This window comes from Pseudonaja textilis, chromosome 3, assembly GCF_049901715.1.
Source record: "Pseudonaja textilis isolate UNSWEBS1 chromosome 3, rPseTex1.2, whole genome shotgun sequence".
NCBI lineage: Eukaryota > Metazoa > Chordata > Lepidosauria > Squamata > Elapidae > Pseudonaja > Pseudonaja textilis.
The window spans coordinates 130,093,826-130,120,798 of NC_141992.1; the positions used below are offsets into that span (position 1 = coordinate 130,093,826).

The following is a 26,973-nucleotide window of genomic DNA, read 5'->3' on the forward strand; positions in this document are numbered from 1 at the left end:
TTTATAATTGTACCAACACTTTACATCTGTTTTATTTATAGTCAAGGCATAAGGCATGAACAGAAAAAAAAAACACACATCCCAATTTCTCAGCAAGTCATGGGTCCTTCATTTTTCCCGAAGATTTGTTACAGTTAAAATATTCTTCATTGCTCCCATACAGGGAACGTTGGAACATATTAATACAATTCTGCCATCCAGGTACAGTGCTTAATAAAACAGAATGAATACTTCACAAAACTATGCACTCCAGAGCAGAAATTACCATATTTTATTAGGCCAGGTCCCAAGAACTCATGGAAAGAAACCTACCAATTTTTGACTGGTATACTAAATCCAATGGAACAGTCCTATGAAAGCTTAGTTCTCCAATTTAATATAGTCTTCTTCACATAACTATAATTTAAATTGTAAAAAAAAAGTTTTTGTTTATTTAAAGTGTCAGTATGGGCAGACAACTGCATGACTTTTGGAAGCTACAAAATAAGGATTAGATCTGAGGCAGTTGAGCTGTGTTCTACATCACAGAAACATGTTAACTGTATCTTAGATTTGGTCAGGCAATCTTACATTCTCCAAGGCTTTGAGGGGATGGGGAAGGGAGGGGCAACGGCCGATAATGGCAATCATCTGTGAGAATTGTAGTCCTTGATAACTGAAAGAAACCAAGTTGTTTACTACAGTTCTGGATTAAATTTACCATTGAACAAAACCTTGCTAAAGGATTTGTTCAATGCTAAAACATTGTATTTGTGCAGAATTACCAGCAAAAAGAGCACACCGAAGTTTTACTCTTTCATAAATTCATTTCTAAGGCAACATCTATTATTTCAAATAACAGAAAATAAAAACAGCAGTCTTCTTCATTAGCACTTTTCCTGGAATGATTCATTTGTCTCCTTCTTTCACCACTGAAGATTACCATCACTTCAGCATATATATATATATATATCTGTGAGGCATAGTCAGACCATACAACTGCGGTCCTATTTAACTACAAATTGTCCGCCTTTTTCATCAGGATTCAGTTCAAAGCATGATTCTACTTCAGTCTGTCTTTTCAGATTTCTCTTTTTCTATCATGCAACGGCGAACAATGCTGTCAAAACCTGCTGTAAAAAACAGACTGGCCAAGCGAAAAATGCCTATGAGCATAACCTGTGAGAGAAAGAATCACATTTAATTCAATGTTTTATTTTTTTAAAATGCAAAAATCACCTACTTTATTATATGCAAAGGAAATATGCAATTAGACATCTTTTGCCTAATATGCATTTCACAATTCTTACGGATTAAATCAGGTGTAGAGAAATGAAAGTCCAAGAGCTTAATTTAAATCCCCAAAAGATTATATCAAATAATCCCTATATGTCCCTGCATGACTCTTTCACTTATTGCCTTTGTTCTCTTGTTTGGATAAAAATACTTGGCTAACGTACTTGGTTCTGTCCTGTACTTGTTAGTTTATGCAGCAGGACACTGGGATGGATGGCACAATTCTTAAGTGGAGAGGAGAAACCTTAGCCTACCAGACCAAATATTCTACTTTCTTGAATTGAGTGATGGTGTTGCTATTAAAAAAAAAAAACCTCAACTACGGATGAGTACATATTTTATAAATATGAATTTAATTCAATCAAGAATAAATGGTGTGCCTTATCTTTCACTGTAAGCTATGAATTACTACTTGAAAAGGAAGAAAGATTCAAATTAGAGAAAAGCAAAAGGAAGTTTCATGGAACTTTATGAAAAAGATCAACCCTAACCCTATAAATACTGGATTTACCCCATCATTAACTTCGACCATTACAAAGCATCACAATAATTCCAAAACAATGTTTCTATCTTGATTTTTGTTTCTTACCGACTCTAGGAGTTCAACGAAGGAAGAAACTGGGGCCATTCCACTAGTCAATATTGTCAGCATGTGACCAATAGCACCAGCAGAACTAGTAAATTTTCCTTGCTGTGGGAAATCATAAAACCAAACAAAACACCAATAGATTATCAAAACAATTCCATCAAAATGATTTATTTTTTAAAAGACTTCAAACAATATAGTGTTAATTTCATGTGAACAACTACGTATTACCTTTATGGGAGCATTTCTATAAAGTAAAATGGTATTGTGTAAACATAATCAAGGAAAGTGGATTTATCAGAATAAGCAATTAAGAATGAAGTAAAAATGGAAAGCCTGTTAACTGTAAACTACTATAAAACATGGAAGAACGAACTTTGGGTGAAAAATAAAATAAAATATATACAACAAATAATGCCGCCCCAACTTGATTCTTCTTTTTAAATTTGTATATATCCATTTTATATATCCATTTTGATACCCTTTGGAACAGAGTTTTTTAATTAACAATGTAAAGTGCTACATTTCTGATGCTATTCAATATTATAGTATTAAAATCTTTAATTTTGATACTAAGAGAGAAAAGTTACTATGTATGGAATCAATTTTCTGAAAAGTATAATTGTTTTATTTTTCTCCAACTAATAATCCACCCATGTTTGCTTCTCAACCAGGAAAAATGCAGTATTTTACTTACAACAGCATCCTTAACAATAATTTTGGCAACATAGTCAGGTTGGCAGATTGATGACGCTTCTGAAATAAGCTTGGTTTCTAACACCTTAAATAAAAATACAAAGATCATATGTATATAAAAGATAAATGTATTGACAAATCTAGCCATAAAAAATACCCATCTGAAATCTTTCTGCTAAATAAAACAGATGCATCAAGAATGATACAACAATCTTAAGCCCTAAAATATATTATTTGTTTTTTGTTGATCCTGAGAGTAAAACTAAAAATAATGAAGTGTTTTATAATGCCCACTGACTCAGCAAGCTTTTTATTTCTTTTTTTAAAAGAACTTTTATGTTTGATGATATTTTATTAAATATTACAATTAAAACATAAACTAATATAACTTAAAAAAAATAAAATACACAAAAAAGAAATTACAGAAAAAGAAAAATAGAAAAAAACAGCTGGTATATATGTGTATGTATGTAAGTCTCTTTTGTAAATGCAATATAGAAAAGTTAATCTATGTCACTCTTTGGTTTATTACTTGTATATTCTGATTGATTGTTAAGACATCAACTGGTTTCATTTGTAAATCCAGTGTAACATTTTTTTGCATATCACTCTTGTGGTCCGATATTTTAAAAAACACATTTGAATCTCAATCTTGCACAATAAAACCTGTTCCTCTTCTGTAACATTTTTAAATTCCGTTTTTATGGTAGAAGACAATCTTAAAAGTTATGAGCGCACTGTTTCCAAATATCCTTGAATTCTTCCAAAGTTAAAAGTATTTTGCTTCAATCTGTTTCTGGATTTCTTCTTCTTTTAATTATTAATTTTAGTTGGTTTTTTAAATTCCCTTTAGACTCCAACCTTCAAAATCTTTTCTTTTTTAATCAACAGCATTTTCCCATGCGGAAGATTTCTTATACCTAACTTCAAAATCTTCATTTGTTTATAGAATTGTAAACAATCCACAGGAAGAATGCTTTTCAAAACCTTATTTCAAATCCATTTGGATCCCTAGTCTGTTTGTAACTTTCCAAATTCTAATCACCCCTTTGTTATTTATTCCGAATTTTTTTCTCACTCCTTAAGCTTGTATTTAATTAATTTTATTATTTTTTTGCTAAGGATTCATGGAAATGTACCTGGTGCTTTAAAACCTCAATCCCAATAGCTGAAAAGCAGTTAACAAGCAATTTCTGAAAGTGATTAGTATGTGGAAGTGTGTGAACCTAGTGTCCTTTCCAAGGCACCAAACATGGTTTGAGGAAAAAGATGAGTCATCTCCAATAGCTCTAAATCCTCTTGAGCAGATGTCCCCAACCCCTGGTCTGTGGACTGGCATCAGTCTGCAGCATGCCAGAAACTGGGCCGGGCAAACAAGCGAAGCCCTATCCGCTGGATGCAGGCATCACGTAAAACCACGACCCCCTCCGGTCCGTGGAAAAGCCCCTCTCCATGGAATTGGTCCCTGGTGCCCAAAAGGTTGGGGGCCATTGCTATAGAGATAGCAAGACAGTTGAAGAAACAAGAAACAACTGTATGGAACATTTGTGGCTGATTGCAAGTTCTTGATCAGAGGAATTACAGGTAGTCCTTGATTTACAGTATGACTGTAATAGAGTCTGGCCTTTACGGTCATTAGTCATGAAAATTGTAAAATGAGTTACCCATGTGATGGACTGATTTCACAATCTTTTTGTGCAGCAGTCATTAAGCAAAATACCATGGTTGTTAAGCAAGCCCACTGTTTGCTATTGTCTCCTGTAGATGATGGTTCCTTCACGTCTTCCTCAGAGGCCTTGAGGGAGTAAGACAGCATTCCCGGCACATCCGGTAGTGCAGACCCTGAACTGCCGACAGAACATGCCTCGGCTGGGGAGAGCTCGCAAGCCAATGAGGAAGAGGAGGAGCTACCGGCCTTAGTAGATGCTGGAATATACAGGACAGAGAGGCGGAGATCTGCCAGATTGATGGGGGAAAGGCCCTGCTCCTCTTAATGGGCTACACTGGGAGGGGCTATTTAGCACAGCCGGCAGAGGGAAGCATTGCTGGAAGCAATATGCATGGGGCGTGGTGAGTTGATTGGTTGTGTTTCTGGAACCCTGCAGCTCATGGATGTAATTCAGTTGTGGAGAGTGTTTCTATTTCAAACAGATGGTTATCTGTTGGGTGGACTAACTGGCCATTGCCTGAAAGGTTAGTGTGGAGCTTGTTCATGACTGGCTTCGTTGAAAACAACCTCATGAACTCCTGGCTTGGACAATTCCCATGATTTCTCCTTGCAAGCCCTGAATCTGGACCACCAGACTTGTTGACAAACCTCATGGAGGCCCCGGACCTTGGAGGAGTTTTGGGCTATTTCTTTTTGGAACCTACCCAGGCAAAACCTTTATTTCCAAGATTGTTTTAGGTTTGGATGTAAGTTTGATTTGCTCTTGGTTATCTACTTGGTTGAGAGCCAATTACTGTGCTAAGCTTGCAGCTGGAGGTTAACTGAAAACCTGAAGTTGGGGGAACAGACAGAATAAAGCTCCGCACACCAAATCTGACTCTGTGGGTGAGTGAGGGCAGCAGAGCTATGGGGCATTTTTACTGAAATTGGAAGCAAATAGTACTTTTGGGCAAAAACATCTGCAAATGGCTGTAAGTGTGAGCTGGTTGCCAAATGTCCAAATGCAGTAATGGGACTGCGGAAATGGGGAGGGGGAGATCCACTGTAACATTTAATATTCACTAAGTGAGCAGTAATAACTGGAGGACTCCTTATATAAAAAGCCAGTCTACTTGCCAGCTCTTCATTCCACTATAATCATTGACTCTCCTGTTCTCCATTTCTTTCCTGAAAGTCCCATGCAGTGAACTTTCAAAACTCAGCAGAACTCAAGTTGTCCTCTCCCTTTTCATGAAAAGCAGTTTGCATTAACTTTCCTTATGCCCATAGAAAACTCCCTCTCATTTAATTAAAGTTGACTGTGGTTTTCTTTGCAATGTAAATAGAATTTGGCGTGCTGTAATAACACCCACTTCAGTTTTCTTCTTACAGATCCTATCACACACATTTCAAAAGTTATGTAAGTTAGGATCTCGGTTGCCAAACAGAAATCAGAGTAACTCAGAGATGAGGTAGAGAATGAGCCAGACACATGATCGTGCTTCAAGTCTTGAAAAGCACAATCTATTATATAACTGGATACTTGAACATGCATGTACATGCATTCACACGCACACAGATCTGTGCTCAGCTTCCAGTGTAGAAGTGTAAGATGGAGGGAGGGAACAGAAATAGCAATCGTGGGCAGCTGGATTGTGAAGGAAAAAAAAATCGATTCCCCCCACCCCTTCCCCCTTTATTTCCAATATAACTGCTTGGAGACTAATGGAATATGGCAGTATATACATAGTGCTAGCAAATAAATCTAAATAAGAAAATGTATGGAACTTCAAAAACTGCATCTCCCCTTCAAATTCTTAAACCTATCTTACTTTTTAGCAGACCTGAAAGAAAGAAAAGTGGAAGAGTGAGAGGAGTTCAAGACATATACCGTAGCTAACCAGGCAGGTTAGACTGTTTCTTTAAATGTTTCATTCTCAAAAGGCGTTTTGTCAGTTTGCAGTTGGACGCACCAATCACCATCCAAGTGAACAAAGTGCCTGCATACTATGAAGCAGCTACTGTGAGAAGCAATAGGATGGGCTGCAAGCAAGAAAGCTAGTAAGAGCTAAGGTGCTGATAAAAATGTTGGTTGATTAGCCCTTCAGAATGATGGAGGAAGCTGGATTCTCAGGCCTTCTCTTTCTGGGGGCCTTATTCCAATCCCCTGCATTCCATCTTTAGCAGGCAGAACATGCCTCCTGGATACAGGCAGTCATCAACGTATGACCACAGTTGAGTCTAAAATTGTTGCTGCTAAGCGAGACATTTGTTAAGTGAGTTTTACCCCATTTTACAATCTTTCTTGTTACAAAAGGTGAAGACATGACCCCGGGACAATGCAACCGTCATGAGTCAGTTGTCAAATGTCTGAATTGTGGTCAGGCGACCACAGGGATGCTATAATGGTGGTAAATGTGAAAAATGGTCCTAACTCACTTTTTCTCAATGCCGTTGTAGATTTGAATAGTCACCAGATGAACTGTTTAAGCCAAGGACTACTTGCATTGAAGCACAGGTAGTCCTTGACTTACAACAGTTCATTCAGTGACCATTCAAAGTTACAATGGCTCTGAAGAAAGTGTCTTATGACCATTTCTCACACTTAGGACCACTGTAGCATCCCCATGGTCACGGGATTTACATTCAAATGCTTGGCAACTGACTCACCTTTATGATGGTGACATCAATGTCCTGATGTCATGGATCAACCTCTGCAGTCTTCCTGCAAATAAAGTCAATGGGAAACCAGATTGACTTAACAACCATGTTATTAGTTTAACAACTGCAAGGATTCAGTTCACAAATGTGACAAGAAAAGTCCCAACATGGGGAAAAATCCACTTAACAAATTTTTCACTTAGGAACAAAAATTTTGGGCTTAATTTTGCTTGTTAAGTCAAGGACAACCTGCATATAGAAGCAAAATACTATATCCCACTAATCTGAACTTTCTTACCCTACACCAACTATATTGTTACTGCAGCATGATTAGACATTGCAAGCATGATAGGTTTGGCTAGGCTCAATATGTTAAAAAATAATCTACCTGTGTACATGCGTCATATGAAATCAATAAAGAGCAGTGTTGAGGCTACAATGTGTTGAGGCTACAATATTGTGAGGCAATCCACTTAAACTCAGAAAGCTGGCCTGACTGTGGTCTCGTTTCCACTGGGTGGAGTGGGGGATACTGAGGAGACATTTACTGCCTTAGTACTTCCCTTTGCTGCAGAGCTTGGATGCAGAAAGTGCTTCTTGTCCTTCCGTTTCATTTTGTTATTGTTTTTCCTTTCCCTCATTTGTGTAGCTCTGGGAGAAGAGAGAATGATATGCCTGCGCTAGAAGTCTCTGCTAGAAATCTTTGTAGGTCATCATCACTTGATTAGCAATCTCTATTCACTGGATGCAATACTGTTGAAGACCATTACAACATATTTTTACTTGAAGTCAAAAGAGTCATCAAACTATATGTACCAATAACAACTCCCAAAACCAGAAAAAAAACAGATTACCCATAACAATAAGGAAGCTTCAATTCAAAAAAAGATCACTTTGGCGGAAAAACAAATCTGGTCACATTGCCAACTTCAAAAGCTAACACAAAAATTTATGCCACCAGATAAAGACTGAATGCACCAATTATCACCTTAAACAAGAGAAAAACCTTCTATGCACCAATTCTACCCGTGCTTTCTACAATTTTATAAACAACAAGCTAAAAGACTCAAGATCCATCCCACCCCTGAAAAGACCTAATGGTAAAGACTACAACAACGACACCATTAAATCCAACCTCTTTAACACATTCTTTGGCTCAGTATTTGTAAACAGCAATGCATCATGCCCAGTATTTCCTAGTCGAACCACAGACAACTACAATGATCTAATACATATCGATTTTACAGAAGACAATGTTGAAAAAGCACTACACAATCTAAAACCATCTCTATCTATTGGACCAGATGGAATATGTGCCTACTTCTTAAAAAAGCTATCCACTGCCATAGCCAAACCTTTAAGCATAATCTTTGAAAAATCTTTCAGGACCAGCTCCTTGCCAAACCTATGGTCACAAGCCACGGTCATCCCCATCTTCAAAAAGGGAGACCCCAGCCTAGTTGAAAATTACAGACCAATTCCCTCATGCTGCGTCACCTGTAAAGCCATGGAATCAATTATTAACCAATCCATTATCCTCCACTTTTAGAGACAAACTCTCTAAAATTACTCTCTAATAAACAATTTGGTTTCAGAAAAAACTATCCTGTAATCTGCAACTCTTACACTGTAAAAACATATGGACTACACAACTCGATCAGGGCAAAGCAATAGATACATAGACTTCTGTAAAGCCTTCAATTCAGTGGTACACGACAAACTACTATTAAAACTAAAATCTTACGGTATCTCTGGACAACTGCATAACTGGATAGAAGCATTTCTGTCAAACAGATAACAAATGGTCAAAATTGGGAGCGTCTTATCAAATTCTGTACGTGTCAACAGTGGTGTCCCCCAAGGCAGTGTTTTAGGACCAACTCTCTTCATACTCCACATAAATGACCTCTATGATCATATTAAGAGAACTGCTTTCTCTTCCCTGATGATGTAAAGCTATTCAACACCACAGACAATACTGCTACCCTTCAAAAAGACCTTGATTATGTATCAGAATGGTCAAACAAATGGCAACTTCAAATCTCAACAAATACATGCCCTGTCTTACATATTGGCAAAAAAAAAATCAGAAAATAAAATACAAGCTGAATAGTCAAGACCTTGTTGATGATCCAAACTCCATCAAGGACCTTGGAATACTCATCTCTAATGATTTAAGTGCTAGAGCCCACTGTAACTACATAGCCAAAAAGGCATTAAGAGTTGTTAACCTAATCCTACATAGCTTTTTCTCTGGTAATATCACACTACTAACTAGGGCATACAAAATATTTGCTAGACCAATGCTCGAATATAGCTCATCAGTCTGGAACCCACTTCACATATCTGATATTAACATAGTTGAGAAAGTCCAGAAATATTTCACAAGAAGAGTTCTCCACTCCTCTACTCGTTGCAGAATACCTTATGCCACCAGACTTGAAATTCTAGACCTAGAAAACCTAGAACTACGCTGTCTTCGGTCCTATCTTAGTATAGTCTATAAAATCATACATTGCAATGTCCTACCTGTCAATGAATATTTCAGCTTCAACCATAACAACCATAACAAGAGCACACAATAGATACAAACTCAAGGTTAACCGCACCAAACTTGATTGCAGGAAATATGACTTCAGCAACAGAGTGGTCAATGTCTGGAATACTGGACCTGACTCTGTGGTTTCTTTCCCAAACCCCAAAAACTTTAACCTCAGACTGTCTACTATTGACCTCACCTCTTTCCTAAGATGTCTGTAGGGGACGTGCATAAGTGCATCAACGTGCCTACCATCCTTGTCCTATTATTTCTTTCATTTTTCTTATATGTATTCATTTCATATATTCATAACTATGTTTATCCTTATAATTATTATCTTGTAAGCGATTGACAAAACAAATAAATAAAATAAAAATAGTTTCCCTTTTTTAAAAAATGTAAGTTTTATTCATTTTTAAATTTGCTTCACTTTTCTGTAAGTTTTTGTTGCTCTTAAATATGGCTATAGTGGCTTCTGATTTTGTGATTATTATATATTATCTTCAGTTTTAGTTTTTCTTATCTAAATTTATTTTTTAAAATAATACGAAGCTTCAATTAGAATATTGTTTATAACTAAATACAATCATATATTTTCTTTTTAAAAATACATAGGCTTTTGTAAATCAAGAATGTTAAAGGGTCAAGAATTAGATATAGAAGAAATATTTTTTTTACAAAACTTCTAAAAGGTAGGATTTTTTTTTTTTTTGCAAGAAACTCATTTTTTCTGATGAAAAATATTTTGGGTTAGATTTTGGAACAGAGATACACATTCAAATTCATGGTAGGACAGATACTTGCAGTTATTATACAGTTGTGGTACTAATAATGGGGAAAATTGGAATGTTCACTGTCTAATTAGAGATAAACCCAAGATTTAATATAATCATTTTGCAAATGTTTTTACTTGCAAGTAAACCAAATACCTGTGGATACAGGATTTTACTTTTGTTGTAGATCAGAATCAAATAAATACTGTGGTCAACGTTGTGTACATAATAAGAGTTGTTATGAAACATAAAATGAGTTTGGATGAAACATGTTGATGTGTATATCTGGAATTTGATTGAAAGAAACTAAGAAGTTACCTTGTTCTGACATTCTTCTGCAAAGCCAGGTGTGTCTGTATCTGGAGGATAGGCAATGGTCACATATATATTATATGGCTTTACCTGTTGAGAAAAACACTCAGTTTATGTTATAGTTGTCTGAGGGTTCCATGCTAATTAATCTTACCTAAAAATAGACGATGAGATGCAAGAAAAGGCATAACTTGCCCTATAGTTGCCAAGTTATACTCCATAAGTACTGCTCAGCCTGCACTCTGTATAACTATTTCATAATTTATTCTAATAGATATTTGTTGTTACCAATTAAATCAAGATGCAAGTAAGATATATTACTGGGGCTATATAACATATAAATCCCAGTAAAATCTGGGATATTTACTGCAAGTTACAAAATAAAACAGTAAAACTATGAACTTAAGAGTTGAACATGAACTATAATTTCAACCTTCCAATGTTCTGCTTGTGTTTTTTAAAGATGTCAAATTGTATTATTTTATCATAAGAAGTGATGCTGAGTTATGAGGATATAGTTATTCATTTATATGCTACAAAAAGGGAAAAAAAACTTACTTTTGAACCTGGACATATCTATTTGAATACATCTACACAACACAGAAAGTTTATTTTCATGCCATTAACAACAATTACTTTGGAAAAGTATCATTATTCTGTTGCCAGACTGATACAACTACCATTGCCATAGAATGCATAGAATGCAAGAGATGTAATTTATCAATATGGTGTTAAATGAATTACATGGTATTTGAGAAATATTTAATAAATAGGAGAGTTGCTGACTTTGTAAAGATCAGAGAGGGGCTTAGAGAGAACCACAGAGCACTAAAAAGCAGTATACAAGTCTAAGTGCTACTGCTATAACAATTTAGGACTATTATCTTTAAGTACCATAGATATTGGTGGTGAAAGATAATCATACCTCCATAAGTAAAGATTCAGCTAATCCTCTAAGAGCATATTTTGTTGCAGAATAAGCTGAATATCCATAAACACCAACTTGTCCAGCCTGAGATGAGACAAACACAATCCTCCCCTTTCTTCTCTCCTTCATTTTACCAACCACCGCACGAGTTGGGTAAACACTACCCAGATAGTTGATAGCCATTAATTGCTGTAGATAAACATACATTAGTGTCAGCTGCTTTCATAACAAAATAAACACAGGTTGCATTAATGTATAGGTAGATTAAAACAGGTATGGTGCTAGCCTGTAACTTCACATTTAGGTTTTAGCAAATTTAATCCAAATTACATAGTAGCATAATCCAATGCAAAACCTATAATAAAAAACTTACAAAATATTGCTCCATGCAATGTGCTGAGTTTATAAACTTATAAAATACTCCATGGGGTGTGTTGCCCTCAGTTCTATAGCCACTTTGATATCAAATGTGATATATGTTCTTGGGTTTTCTGCCAAGAGGAAGAAGCTTTCAAGAAAGCACTTGAAAGTATAGCTCTGGAAAGCCACTATTAGTCAGTTTCCCATGTTTATTAGTACAGATATAAGCAACCTAACTTCATTCCTAACAATAGGTATTTCATTACCAATTGAAGCAATGAGAAACTACTATAAAACTATTCAGTATCTACCTGGCCTCCTCTTCTAAAAATGACACTGTTATATATTCTCTTAATTAATACCCCACACGTCCACAAAACATTTTCAACAATTGGTTCCGTGTTGCAACACTTTACACATAAAAGTATTCAAGAATATTTATTAGGTTATAATGTAAGTAGGAAAGATTCAATATAAGTAGTAACAATAGAACAAATCTCAGGTATACTTTATATCAGGCGTGTCCAACCTTTTGATTTGCCGAGGCTGTACAGAGTAAAGAGGAATTGTCTTGGGCCAGATAGAAAAATATACCATATAGTTCAGGGTTCCCCAACCCCAGGGCGTGGCCCACTACCTGGCCTTGAGTCTTATGGAACCACGCCACAGAAATGATGGGCGACCACACGTGCATGCACATCCCCACCTGCACAAGCAGTGGGCAACCGCACGTGTATCACCACCTGCGTTAGTGTATCATGCCCCTATCAGAATCTGATTCAGAGGGGGAGACCGAGCAGCTGACAGGGAGTTGGAGTGTCACTCCACTGGCTGTGAAAGACACTGGGGAAGGGCAAAGGCCGGCTGGGCAAAGCAGGGGAGAGGTAAAGCAAGGAAGAGGGAATTCAGAGGAAGATCCAGGCCCATCCCCTCTTCATCCTAGGGCACGCAGGGAGGAACGGAGAAGGGAGCAATATGAGTTGCATGGCTTATGGGGGAGGAAAGGGCCCTGATTCCCTTCTATAGCTGCAGCTGAGAATGTCCTGTTTAAAAAGGGAAGTTGCGCATAGCAAAGTTGTTGGGAGCAAATTGTGAATTATCTGGTATCGAGACTTATCTGGGTTCCTGGCATTTTCCCAACTCTGTGTGTTTTGCTAGCCTTTCAAGTCTGCAATTCCTTCTCCTGCCCAGTCAAGTTAATTACTGTAGCGTGGTTTGTGTGGATTTTTATTTACAGTTTGTATGTACTTTGTTTTTGGACTGAATTTCCTCCACTTCAAGACTGTTCTTGGGAGAGTTTTTTCTCTAGCCGAAGGTAACCTGGACATTAGGAGCAACATTGGAGGTACTAAAGGGACTTTTCTTACTTATGTGACTGTGTTGCCTTTGTGCCATGCCTTGGGTTATCACACAGTGGGTGACCGTGTGCACATCCCCGCTCCCATGAGCAACCATGCGCGTGCCTGCTGCTCACACAAATGGAGCTGCATGCGCATGGGACCATCCTCTCTCTCCCTCTCCCGTCAGACTGCAAAGCCAAAAAGGTTGGAGAACTCTGATATAGTTAACGTATATAAATGCACAACATCATGTTAAAAGTTTACAATTGTATAGGGCTAATGTATACTAGCTAATAATCCAGGGCCACATGCTATCCTCCACAGGCCACAGTTGGATATGCCTGCTTTATATAGATTAACATTCAATGTTTTATTTTGTATAATTTTAGTACAGATGCATTTATATAAGTTGTCCTTTAAAAGTTTTAATTTTTAGTAACTTCACTTAGACATAAGATATAAATAATCAATCTAATGCAACAGAAAAGGATTTATTTAAGACTTAAGCTAGGACTGCTTACCTCAAACCTATGGATATCGATTTCTTCAAACCTTCCAGTTATTGATGTTCCAGCACAATTAACAAGCATGTCAACAGGACCCAACCTTTCTTGAGCCTAAGAGATATTGGTGTCACAAATTATATGCTACTATTAGAATAGAATATCTCTATCATAACATAAAAATGAGCTTTATAAAAGCCAGCAGTTCCCTTACTTGTTTAAGCGACTTCTCCACATCTGCATAACCTTTAGAAACATCAAGAGAAATAGAACATACAACCTATATGAGAAAAAAAATGAAGAATTATATAACCTCATTCAACTGAATGTAATGTTGAATGTAATGGTTGATTTCATAATTTACAACCATTTTAAATTACTATTTTATTTGTTTTGAATTATTTCTACCTTCCCAAATGCTGTATTATGTAAGAATTTATAGAATTATTACTTGCATAAAAAAGCTTATAAAATATATATTTACCCTTTGTTACTATATATAAAATATGACTTTAAACAGTATGTTTGCTTATTATATTCGATTTTTATCCTGTCATTACTTAGCAGAGCTGGAAGGGACCTTGTAGGTCTTCTAGTTTGACTCCCTGCTCAGGCAGGAAACCTGTACCATTGTGGACAAATGCACAGCTATAATATAGATGGTACTTGGCTCAACTATGAGAGGAATCTTGGGAGTCCTAGTGGACAATCATTTAAACATGAGCCAGCAGAGTGAGGCAGAAACCACACAGCCCTAGTCTGCATTAATAGAGGGATAGAATCAAGATCATGTGACTTGCTAATACCACTTTATAATGCCTTGGTAAGACCACACTTGGAATATTGCATCCACTTTTGGTCGCTATGATGTAAAAAAAGATGTCGAGGCTCTAGAAAGAGTGCAGAGAAGAGCGACAAAGACAATTAGGGGACTGGAGACTAAAACATGAAGAACGGTTGCAGGAATTGGGCATATCTACTTGATGAAAAGAAGGACTGGGGTGACATGATAGCAGTGTTCCAATATCTCAGGGGCTGCCACAAAGAAGAGGGAATCAAGCTATTCTCCAATGCACCTGAGGGTAGGACAAGAAGCAGTGGGTGGAAACTAATCAAGGAGAACTGAGGAGAAAATTCCTGATAGTTAGAACAATTTATCCGTGGAATAACTTTCTTCCCGAAGTTATGGGTGCTTCAACACTAGAAGTTTTCATACACAATATTCCTTCTCCTCCTACTTCCCCCATAGCAATTACGCAGTGAGGTTGTTTGGGCTGAGAGAGAGTAAAAGTCACCCAGCTAACTTGCATCCCTCAGATGGCAGGAGAACTGGTCTTCTGCTTCTAGGCAAGCACCTTAACCGTTACTATACAGTACACACCAAACTGACTTTCAAACAAACAGACTTTGAGGAAAACTACCATGTTTCTCCAACAATACGGCCTCCCCCAATAGGAAGTCCCAGCATGCTTTATAGGCATAAAATCAAATTAAGCCCCTCCCCCCAAATTAAGGCCTGTATTAAACATGCGAAATGGGGGGGAATGGCGGGGGGGCTGGCCATTAGGAAGTACTTTTGTTGCATACCCGGATATGGTGCTGCCTGCGTTGACCTCAGCGTTGGTGGGGCACTTCATATCAGGAGACCTTCCGCCACTGTTGGTTTCCCTTCTCCCCGTGCTGCCGCGGCGTTTAAAACAACGCCACGGCGTTTGGCACAGCCACGCGTGGCCAGCCAGGGCTCCTCCCTGAAACTGGAGCCCGACGGAGACACTCAGCTTCAGGCACTCCTGTTGCTGCCTTCGCCTTCGAAGGCAAAGCCAATTCTTTTAAAAATGACATCCTACTACCAGTACAACAAAGACTCCCCTGCCTATTTGTAGATAGCAAATAAATGTGTCACTGATGAGTCATAAACATTAACATTCATGCCTTGAGCACTACTAAAACTAAGTTGGCATCATCCTGAGTCCACCTCTCCTCGTTTGAAAAATGTGTAAGTCTGGTAGCAAGTACTGATACATAGTCAAGGTCTTTTTGTAGACTATTGCCCCCCTCCCCCCCCTCGGTGTATGCCTTCATCGTGTCCCACAGGGTTTGCAATGATGTATATTATTTTTTGTTTTTATCAAAAAATAGTGTCAATTCATTAGAAAGTTTTTGAATATATTGTTCCTCTAATAGTATCCGAGGGGTCAATGTCCATCTTTTTCTTTTCTTTTTCTGTCCTCTCCATATTACTTTAATGGGGAAACCTGTTCTCTTTAAAGAAAGTGTTTCTTTATTAAAATAGAAGCTGAGATCAGACTTTTCACTAGCTTGTGATATATTCTGCCATCTTGGTCATTAGTATGTTTTGCATTAAGGGACAATTTTGGATGTATCAGTCCTTATAGACACAAATATATCTCTGCTTTTAATTATTATACAGACAAGAGTTCATTAATTAGAAAAAGGAATAATCAGTATTTAATTCTGCATCTAATGAGCCCTGAATAAATAAGAATATATAATACCCTCTAATGACCTAAGTGCTAGAGCCCACTGTAACTACATAGCCAAAAAGGCGTTGAGTTGTTAACCTAATCTTACATAGCTTTTTCTCTGGTAATATTACACTAATAACTAGAGCATACAAAACATTTCAGCAAGAGTGGTCAATGTCTGGAATACTCTACCTGACTCTGTGGTTTCTTCCTCAAACCCCAAAAACTTTAACCTTAGACTGTCTACTGTTGACTTCACCCCTTTCCTAAGAGGTCTGTAGGGGGCGTGCATAAGCGCACCAACGTGCCTACAGTCCCTGTCCTATTGTTTCTTTTATTCTTTTTATTTTTCCTGTATGTATCCATGTATCCATAACTATGTTTTTACTTATACCTATTATCTTGTAAGCAATTGACAAAAATAAATAAATAAAATAAAAAACATCGCAAAAAGGAATAAGGAGACATGGGGCAACATAATACATTACAAGTAGAAATTGGAGATCTAGAAAAACAAATGCAAAAAAATCCGGGAAGCAATCAAATTAAAGAACAGTTGAATTTGGCCAAACACAAATTAAGCTTATTACAACAGGAGGACAACGCAAAGGTTTTCTGTCACCTACACAGTTGACTTGTGGTACTTATTATGGGTTATTCACTACAAAAATATAACATAGGTTAGCCTGTTTCTTCTGCCATGAATAATAGAATTATTATGGGAACTCCCTATGCCTTAAAGACATTGACTGAAGGATGCAAATCCTATTAGTTTCAGAAAATATACTGCTGGGAACTTTGAGATGTCTGTCTCAAAATAAATGTGTATTTCTACCTTCTGGCTGCTATATAATTTAGAACTTCCTTTCCTTAACAAACAAACTTCAGATTATCTATGAAATTATTTGCAAAGTACTTTAGTTTTACAACTCATGAGGAAACTATTACATCACATTTTATCTATAACATCTGATAGTTAGGATAGCAACAGGAGGAGGAGGAAGAGGGGTGGAGACAGGGGAATATTGTTAAAAGTGAAAGTGGACACTTACCTGCTTATCACTAACTGAAAATGTCTCAATTTCTTTCTTGGCCTCCAAGAGACGTTTCTGGAATTAAATAAGCACATCTTGGACTTGCGATTAAAATATTATGCTAAAGCATGGATCTCCAAACATGCTGGCTGGGGAATTCTGGGAGTTGAAGTTCAAAAGTCTTCAGTTGCCAAGTTTGAAGACCCCTGTGCTAAAGTATGGCATTATTTAAATTTTTATATTTTAAATTATTTTAAAAATTACCATCTAGCATTTAACAAATCTATACAACAGAGCCATGGTGGTGCAGTGGTTAGAGTGCAGTACTGCAGGCCAGTTCTGCTGCCTGCTGGCTGCCTGCAATTTGGCAGTTCAAATCTCATGAAGCTCAAGGTTGAATCAGCCTTCCATCCTTCCGAGATGGGTAAAATGAGGACCCAGATTGTTGAGGGCAATATACTAACTTTGTGAACTGCTTAGAGAGGCCTGTAAAGCACTGTAAAGTGGTATATGAGTCTAAACACTATTGCTATATATACATAATGTATTGCTCTATAACTATGTAGTTCTATAACTATGTAAGTAACTTCTTCAGCCAATTAGAACTAAATTAACCATTTAACTCCATTTTCAGAAGTTTGACTTGAGTTATGTCTCCATTCATGTGCAATACAAGCCCATCAATGTGTATTCAGAAGTTTCATTGTGTTCCATGAGACATATTAAGATGTACAGGTTTTGCAGTAGAATAACCTTTATTCTTAAGATCGCTACTTCCCAAGAAACAATCATTATCATAAGGTATCCACATGACACATCATTCCAATGACAACAGAAAGGTAGCAAAAATACAGGAAGTGGTAATTGTCCCTTTACTTATCATTAAGTCATTATTATAACTCATCCACATGTTCACGTTTGAGAAGGCACCTTCAGGGTAGGACAATGGACTTTGCACAAGGCGTGGTATGCTCTCAGCACTTCCTTAACTCAAATGTTTTCCTGGGGTCATGTGGCTACCTTCTTAGCCCAGGAAGAGATGCAGCTACTTTAAACAATGCCAAATAGGTCAGATGTACTGAGCATTCCTACTTTATTAGTCTGTAAATGGCACAATGTCACCAACACAGGACTATATGAAATCTATTAAGAGCTGGAATTCTAGCCAATACTGTTCAAAATTGTAAAAAAAAGTATTGTAACATCAAATACACACCAGTGCAGACAAAATTATTTTTGTATTTCATTTTAACGTTTTTAACTTAAAAATTAATATTTCATTTTCAGCTCTTAAATGGTTATATTTATTTATGCTTTTGTATTGTTGCTTGTTCTATTATTAGAGGTATGTTTTTAATTAAAATAAATGTGTGCTTCTTGATTCAATCATAAAATGCTGGAGATTGCAAATTTCAAAATAGAAAATTAAAAAGGTTTTTTAATATATAATGTACAGTAAGTATCTCCATACCAAACAGAGTCTACCTAATGTTTTCATTCAGCAGCTTCTTCCTACACTTTTTTTTCTAGCTGTTAATGAAAAGAAACAATGCCTCTATAGTGACAACTGCAGCAAGATCAACTGTTATGAGTCCTAGGCAGCCTTTGTTGAAGAGCTGGCCAAAAGGGAACATTGCCTTGACAACTTCACCTGAGCTTGTTTCTGAGGCCTATTTCTGTGAACATATTAGCTGCCTTGGTGTTGACTGAGATGAGGGATATGGCAACTACAGTACAAAAACTATGTTCTGGAATTGTGTAATTCTAGCCTAGAAATCAGAAGACTCTGAGTGCAACCGATAGTCCCATTCTAGGCATGAAAGTCAGCTTTGAGCCAGTCACTGGTCATTCTCTTAGTCCAATCTACCTCATGGGGTTGTTGTGGCGAAAATAGGAGAAAGGATTATTATATATGTTCACTACTACGAAGGCAGGATAAAAATCTAATAATCAATCAATCTTTGCCAGGAGGTTTCACTCTGCAAGGGGACATGGCCTTGGCTTTGGAACGGGTCACAATGTTCTTTGATGACTTACTATACAGAGACTAGATGCACTTATTCTGCCCACTCTATTGATATATTTCCATAGAGGTTGTTTGCTCATGCTGTTGTTCAACCTTGTAGAACTGTGGATACTTTCCAATAGGAATGGATACAATTTCTTTGAGTCTATGGCTAATGTCACTTTGTGCTTTGCAGCACCCTGAATGAGAAAGTCTTCTTAACGTACAGTAGAATTACAGAAGTAAAGTGGCTGATTTTGAATCATTTCACCCCCCTAAGTCTTGTGGGACTACAGTGAAAAACTGCAGTAGAAACCTACTGATCTCCATATGCAAAATAGAAGTTTGACAGTAGACAGTGGATTGGGACCAGGCACACATGAAAAAGTATACCAGCAGTACAAAAAACAGTAGCTCTGTGCCTTGTCCTCTGAATTGCTAAGTTCCATGTGCAAAGTTCCATGCACAAAGAAGTATAAGATATTGCTCTTTGTGCACTGAGAAACCATTCTATAATTAGCAATAGCACTTACTTATATACTGATTCGCAGTGGTTTACAGCCCTCTCTAAGCAGTTTATAGTGTTGCCCCCTGTTATTTGAATGGCTGACACCGATGTGATACTATCCTGATTTTCCTACATCTGACCAAAATTTACAAGAGTAATGTCTTTATTTAAAAAAAAAAAAACCATTAGAAATGCCACAAATTCAGCTATGGTTTGCTATTACTAATTTAATTTCTATTTTTTTCAGCCATCAGTGCTTGAATCCCAGAATGCATTTAATGAATGCCTTACAATCACTGTTGTTTAATAGCCTGTAATTAGCTTAAAACATGACAATTACTAAATAAACAAACTTAAAAATTTACCTCGTTTCTTGCAATGACTGTTACGAAAGCACCCTGCTTGAAGCATTCAATAGCAATGCTTTTCCCAATGCCACTGGAACCACCAGTTACCTTTAAGTAAAGAAGACATGGATTAAAGTCATGAAGTTAGTAATCTGTCATTGTATAGCTCTTAGAGATAAGAATTCCAAGTAGGGAGCCTCACACTTGCATCCACCAGCATTTTCCTTTCATATACAATGGGATATTTCTGGTCCATGACTAATACTATGAAGATGATAAACAATAACAGAAATGCTTGCAGGTTGTCCCCATGGATAATCAAGTTTATTTCAACGTATTTAATAGAATTGTGCATCTTAATCCACTATTAATATATCTGCATCCTAATCTACTATTCTGTTTATAAGTCATAATATGATATAGTCGGGGTATATTTGCACATCATTGCATTAAGGTATTTCTCTGTAACTATACTCACAACAAATTACAGATAGCAGATTGACATAAAGTTATGTCACCTCAAATTAGGAATCTAAAGTTCTTCTTTAAAATTTGTATTTATTGAGGATTTGATATAAAGTAAAAAAAGAAATCTAAATAAAAGTTCAGAAAATAAAAAAGAAGTGCAAGAAAATAAAAAGGGAAAGCGATAAAGTATGACTTTCAATCTTTTCTACAACACATATTAACAAACCTATGAACTACTCTCCCGCTCAACTCTACCAGAAAGCCCTTCAATCCCTTACAGGTAGATGCTGATTTTAAAACCACAATTGAACCCAAAATTTCTGTAGCTAAGGGAGACCATTAAGTGAGTTTTGCCCATTTTATACCCTTTCTTGCCACAGTTAAGTGAATAACTGCAGTTGTTAAGTTAGTAACACGGTTATTAAGTGAATTGACTTTGCTTGTCAAAAGGTAGCAAAGATGACCACATAATCCAGGACACTACAACCATCAAGAATGTGAACCAGTTTCTAAGCATATAAATTTTGATCACATAACCATGAGGATGCTGCAACTGTCGTAAGCATGAAAACAGCCCTCAGTCCCTTGTAACTTTGGTCACTAAACAAATGCTTGTAAATCTATACTATGTTTGGTTCAAGGTAGATTCAAGTCAATTAATATAATAGCTTACTAACTATAAATAAATATTCTAAAAGTAGGGAACAACTGGATATGTTTTCCTTCCTGTGGCATGCCTATCTTCCTGCTGACATACATCCTCTCTCTGAGATTATTTTTGAATACATACTTTATACTTGAAAACAATCTTACAGTCTAAAACCAATTAAAAATACCTCTAGAGACTAACCCCACCCCCCACTTTGTAAACAATATTGCACTATTTTAAAGATGAGATTATTTAAGCGTTATGTGCATCTTTATCATAAATTATTATTATTTAATTAAAAGTGTCATTATGTGCCTTTAATAATACATTTAAGTGTTATTACTTCGAACTGCTGCTTAGCAGTTAATTTTGCTATTCCTGAGAAATAGGATGCCAATCAGGACCACCATTTAATTGTCTAGAAGGCATATCTGCATATTTGTTGTGCAAATTCAAAAATCAGAAATGTTTAGTTCCTACCATGGCCGAAAAATTTATTGTGATTTATCTTTAAATGTTAAACCTACCTAAATGTAAAGTTATTCAATACAATTTTATAAATATGTTGTCTTACATTTTTCTTCTTGAAAGAACAATTATTTACAAGACCAAACAGAGGTTAAATGATTTCTTAATGCATCCAAAAGGGTACAAATTCTTATTCTGATTTTTTTTTTTTAAGGAAATGATGTAGGACAGATTAATAAAGGTTGATATTTCCTTTTAAAAATCTATACAGTTTGCAATTTGTATAATACTTTCATGTTAAATATACATTTAGCAGTACATTTTTCTCCATGTTATTTCTGAATATAAATTGGAAAAGATTTCATTTTCTGTACTTGTAAACTATGATGCAAAAATTGAACATTTTTTGAAAATTGTTTTTCAATTAAAATTAAGACAAAATAAACAAGGTGGCAACTTTAAAAAAATCAATGCCACATATTTTAAAATTAAAGGAACAAAAGCTCTGTTATAACATGGCAATTCTTTCTATAATGTCACAGAAATATAAACTCTCAATATCAAACTTTCAAGTTAGGCAACCTGTCATAAATTGAGGATTACCTGTATGCTAGGAAACTCTAAACTCTCTGTTATAAGGAGAGAAAATTACACAGGTTGCCTTGAGTTCCTGGAATAGACTGAGATATAAAAATAATAATAATAATAATCAGAAATAAAACCTCTGAGGGGTCCTTGGTCCTGTCTGAGCTTACTTGTTTTCTTGCAGATGTTTCATTATCCAAACTAGGTAACATCATCAGTGCTGGCCTAATAAAACCTCAATGGGTTATCAATCCATTGTACTGAAGACAATTCTATTAAGTAATTAACAGAAAAGGAAAACTGGAATCCCATACATCAATACAAATATATACAAGAATCCATCTGTGTACAGTTACCAAATTAAGAGAATTATCCCCCACTATACATCCTTTCCTGCCTACAGTTATTTTCCAAATTATCTATTAAATAATCCAGTTCAACAACAACAACAAAAATCCCAGGAGGGTAGATTTGAATTTTTAAAAAAGGAACAAAAGGCTTTTGGGGGGACGGGGGGTTAGTTGGAGAAATAAAGTTGGAACACAGTTACCTCATAAGGCAACACACTGATCAGCTTTTTATTTCTTAAAATTCGTTCTGCAGATGGCTATTCAGCCACCTACCAGTTTTCAGGACTCTTAAGAATATATTCTTAAGAATATTACTAGAATATATCCATTTTGATCCTGGCTTACAGAAACTTGTCCCAAAGGGCAACCCTAAGAAGGAATATTCAGAGTTGAACATTTCCTTTTCTCCATGAACTTTTGTAAGGCAAACAGGCAGACATTTCTTGCTATCCATAGAGTTAAATAATATCCCAAGCACTTAAAGATTTTGTTTATTTTCCGTTTGTTAAAATTATATGCTGCCCATCTCACTGTTGAGCAACTCTGGACAGGTTCAATAGATTTAATCACATACTGTACAATGAATGCAAATTAAAATCTGACAGCAAAACAATGACCACTTAGTGACTCATGGTTCCTTCATAAAAAACAACCACCAATAACACAAAGAAACACATGAATACCACATTGTATACAGTCTGGATTCATATTAACACAATAGTTTGGGAGATCTGATATTGTACAAGTAATTCTCGACTTACACCTGTTCATTTAGTGACTGTTCCAAATTACAACATCCCTGAAGAAAAATGACTTATGATGGTTCTCACACTTATGACCATTACAGTGATCCACCGTAATGACCCACTGGATCAGGTGATCAATATTTGGGCGTTTTGACAACAAGTATGTAAGGTTGCAGAGCTCCAGAATGCGGTGATGTGACCCCCATTTTCTACTTTCTCAGTCTGCTTCCAACAAGCAAAGTCAGTGGGGGAAGCCAGATTCGCTTAATGATTACTTGATTCACTTAAGAACTGCAGTGGTTCACAACTGTGGCCCAAAAAAAAAATGTGTAAAAGGGGACATGATTTACTTAATAACTGCCTTGCTTAACAATGGAAACTTTGGGCTCAATTGTCATAAGTTGAGGATTACCATTACGTCAGAATGAAATCCCTATGAAAAAAAATCTACAAACATTTTGTAATAATATCCAAGATTAATATAATGGACTTAAGTCTTTAAAGAACCTCATACTCAGACCAACTCTTAATGCCAATCTGATTTCTTGGTATTCTCAGTATTTATACCTAATAATCAGACAATTTATGCGATCAGCTAATTCTTGACCATTCTGTACATTGTTGTTACTTGTATTCACTAAGTTTTCTTCTAAGGTTTGAAACAGTGTCTGCATCTGGCCATCTTATTCCAAACATAAAAACTGACAAAGACTGTTCTCAACTGTCTGCCTAGTAGATCTTTTTAAAAAGCAAGTTATTTGGTGTGGGGTTGAGTTCTACGTTACTGTATACCTTCTTTTGCAAACTATATCCATCAGATAAATGCAAAAATATGTGTACATGTATTTTTGCATTACATGCATATTAATATGCTGATGAAGTTGCACGTTATAAGTTGGAAATCCAAACCAGTTTTTTAATTAAAAGCATAACAAAACCAAACGAACAAGACTCCATAGCACTAGTGGCTTTCAGTATAAAACATGCTTGGTTTTCATGAGAACTTGACTTCAGTGAATATATTACATAAAATTCTAGTAACCAAACTGAACTGAAACCTGAAAATTTTCACTTATTCCTGCTTTTTGCTTTTCTTATAAGTTTCAAATAAATGAAGAAATTAATTACCATGTAAGCTGAACTACAACATGGAGAATATTACTAGAGGAACAGAGCTAAAGATTGCATTCTATCATCTAATCTCCTACTGTGAGAACAAACTTGGCACATCCACAGCCCAAATGGTATCATTTAACAGCAAACTTCTTAATAACCCAAGAAAAGGGATTTGCATTGTGCTCACAGATGTCATATATTATCCTAATTGTTTAAAAATATATAGATTTTTAATAAAATGGCCAAAATCTTGTTAATTTTGATTACCTTTGAATGTTAATTTTCTTTTAAGGGACATCCATGTTATTGCATAACTTTATGTAATGATTTGAGAATTTGAGTATGAGTTACTATTGCATTTGTTCATTCCTTGCTTTAGTTTAAAAAATAACTTATTTTGAGGAAATGGAATTAGGGGGTTGTTCGCTATCAAGTATCTGTTGTTTTAAGGTAATCTTTATATATACAAAACAAGAAAATCCAGTTTGATTCCATCACACCTCCTTAGAGAAATAATAAAGTGGGTGTTACTGGTAAGAGTGTTGGTGTATGTCCATGTGGAAGTGTTGGTGTATGTCCAAGTGGTTTCAGATACTTACTATAAAAATATATTAAATGTCTACTAAATGTGGCAAATCAATGCAATAAGTATAAAGAATAGAATGCGAGAACAGAAATAAAATTGCAACATGAACTCTTGCAAGGATTTACCTCATTTATACCCATTGCTGTAGATTCTGACTTTTGTTTAGCTTATGGACATCATGTCTGAAAAACCGAAATTTTACGGTGCACTTTGAAAACTTTCTGAACCTATTAGAAATACCTGCTCTGCTTTATATACTACATTCACATAAATAAAAAGCCTACACATGCTGTTAAAACATGAATAATAAGTTTTTATACAGGTCCTTATCATTATGCATCCTTAGTATTCAGATTTCTCAAGTCTAAACATTTCACTTCTGTGATCTTTCCTCCAATCCACATATACATAAACATATCCAGGAAAAGGAGAAAGTAAAAATATATCTGAGAAAAGACTTTTGTATACTAAGATCTCATAAACTGCCTACACTAATACAGGTATTTTGTTTTGTGTTGTTCGGATGCATACACAATCCAGGAGAGTATCCTTGATTGTGGCAGGGAAAAATTCAATAAATTAATAAATTAACCTGTGGGAGGCAGATTCATGTGGAGGTCTAGACCATTCAGGTATTATTCCTCCTCACTTATATTACGTTTTAAATTTATTTAGGCCTCCCATAGAATAGTTGTATATAAAGTAGATTCTTCAACATGGTACCCTCCAGATATGCTGAGATTTCAAACTTCTGGTCAGCAAAGCAGTGCACCCACTTCTTTATGAAAAAGATTGTACAATAATATTGTTTATAAGACCCCCCCCCACTCCCCCAGTCCTTATTCAATTAAAAAAAGAAATGGTGAAGAGAAAAATGGTAAATGTCTACACAGGCCTGCAACATAAATTCACCCCAAGAATCAGACCTGGTAAAATAATCACAAAGTGTCCATGCAGCTTTGGCAAGTATAAGTCATTTGAAGTTCAACACCCACTTGTGACCTAATAAGATTAATTTGTTTTAAAGCATGTGTGACACTGTATTTAAGCTCACTGTTCAATATTAACATCTATACAGCTAAGGAATGCTTGGTTAGGATTTACAGCTTGCATTTCCTTCACAAAAGGCTTCCTTAATAATAAAAAAATAGCTCTTACAATTCTGAGTATTTATTACTGTAAAGTGAAAAGTTACAGAACGTAAAAGTGGGGACTCTTGAAAGAGGGGAGAGAGAATCAGAAAGACTCTGAAAACACATCAACATCCTTTTTCATTTCCAAATCGGTTCAATTCCCTCCCCCCTTAAGAATTGAATTCAAGGAATACCTGCAGTATTTCGCTTTAGGCTAAAAATATATCATTCACACCCTTCTCGACTTAATAAGTAAACCCAAACCATTCCAGAAACTATTTTTTGGAAGGCTAAATCTTGAAACCGATACTCACACCATAGGATTGTGGGCAGAGTTAAAACACAAAGAATAAGTAGGCATCTAATTCAGTAACCCAGGCTGGGGAGGGTAAGGAAAGAGAAGCGGGAAAAGGAAGCAGAGGGATTTAAGTCTCTGCCAGCAGAACCGCAAAATGTCATCTTTTCTTACCAGCCTCCCTTTTCCCTCCCCAAGTCCCCAAGTCATGCCGTCATCTCGGCTAGATTCTCTCACCACAACGTGAGCCCCGGACAACGACATTGGTTTGGGGTGGTTGAGCGGGGACACTAAGTAGAGCAGCAGCAGAAAGACCACGAAAGCGACCCCCATGCCCGCCACCAGGAGGACGGCGACCGACATCACTGCGCCCCGAACACCGCAGACTTGGCTGAAGCACGTCGCCAAAAAGAGCCGGGTCTCTACAACCCCGACACCGTGCCTCAAAGGTCCCGGTCCACCGAGTGATCCGGTTCAGCCAACCAAGGCTCCTTTGTCAAGGGAACAAACCCTGGGACGAGGCGGGGGGGGGGGCAGGGAGAAAAACTAGAGCTGCTCTCTCATTGGGAAGGAGAC

At 36.5% G+C, this 26,973-nt stretch overlaps 1 protein-coding gene across 1 annotated transcript; it reads right to left on the minus strand.

Moving 5' to 3' along the window:
* Window positions 1-26,973, minus strand: KDSR (3-ketodihydrosphingosine reductase). Its single transcript, XM_026701084.2, has 10 exons — window positions 26,635-26,973; window positions 20,020-20,109; window positions 17,160-17,216; window positions 13,836-13,901; window positions 13,640-13,735; window positions 11,416-11,607; window positions 10,497-10,580; window positions 2,559-2,642; window positions 1,865-1,966; window positions 1-1,158 (listed from the first exon to the last, which is right to left on the minus strand). Exons 1-10 carry the CDS (start codon window positions 26,758-26,760, stop codon window positions 1,048-1,050), a joined length of 1,008 nt encoding a protein of 335 aa, XP_026556869.2. The 5' UTR covers window positions 26,761-26,973; the 3' UTR covers window positions 1-1,047.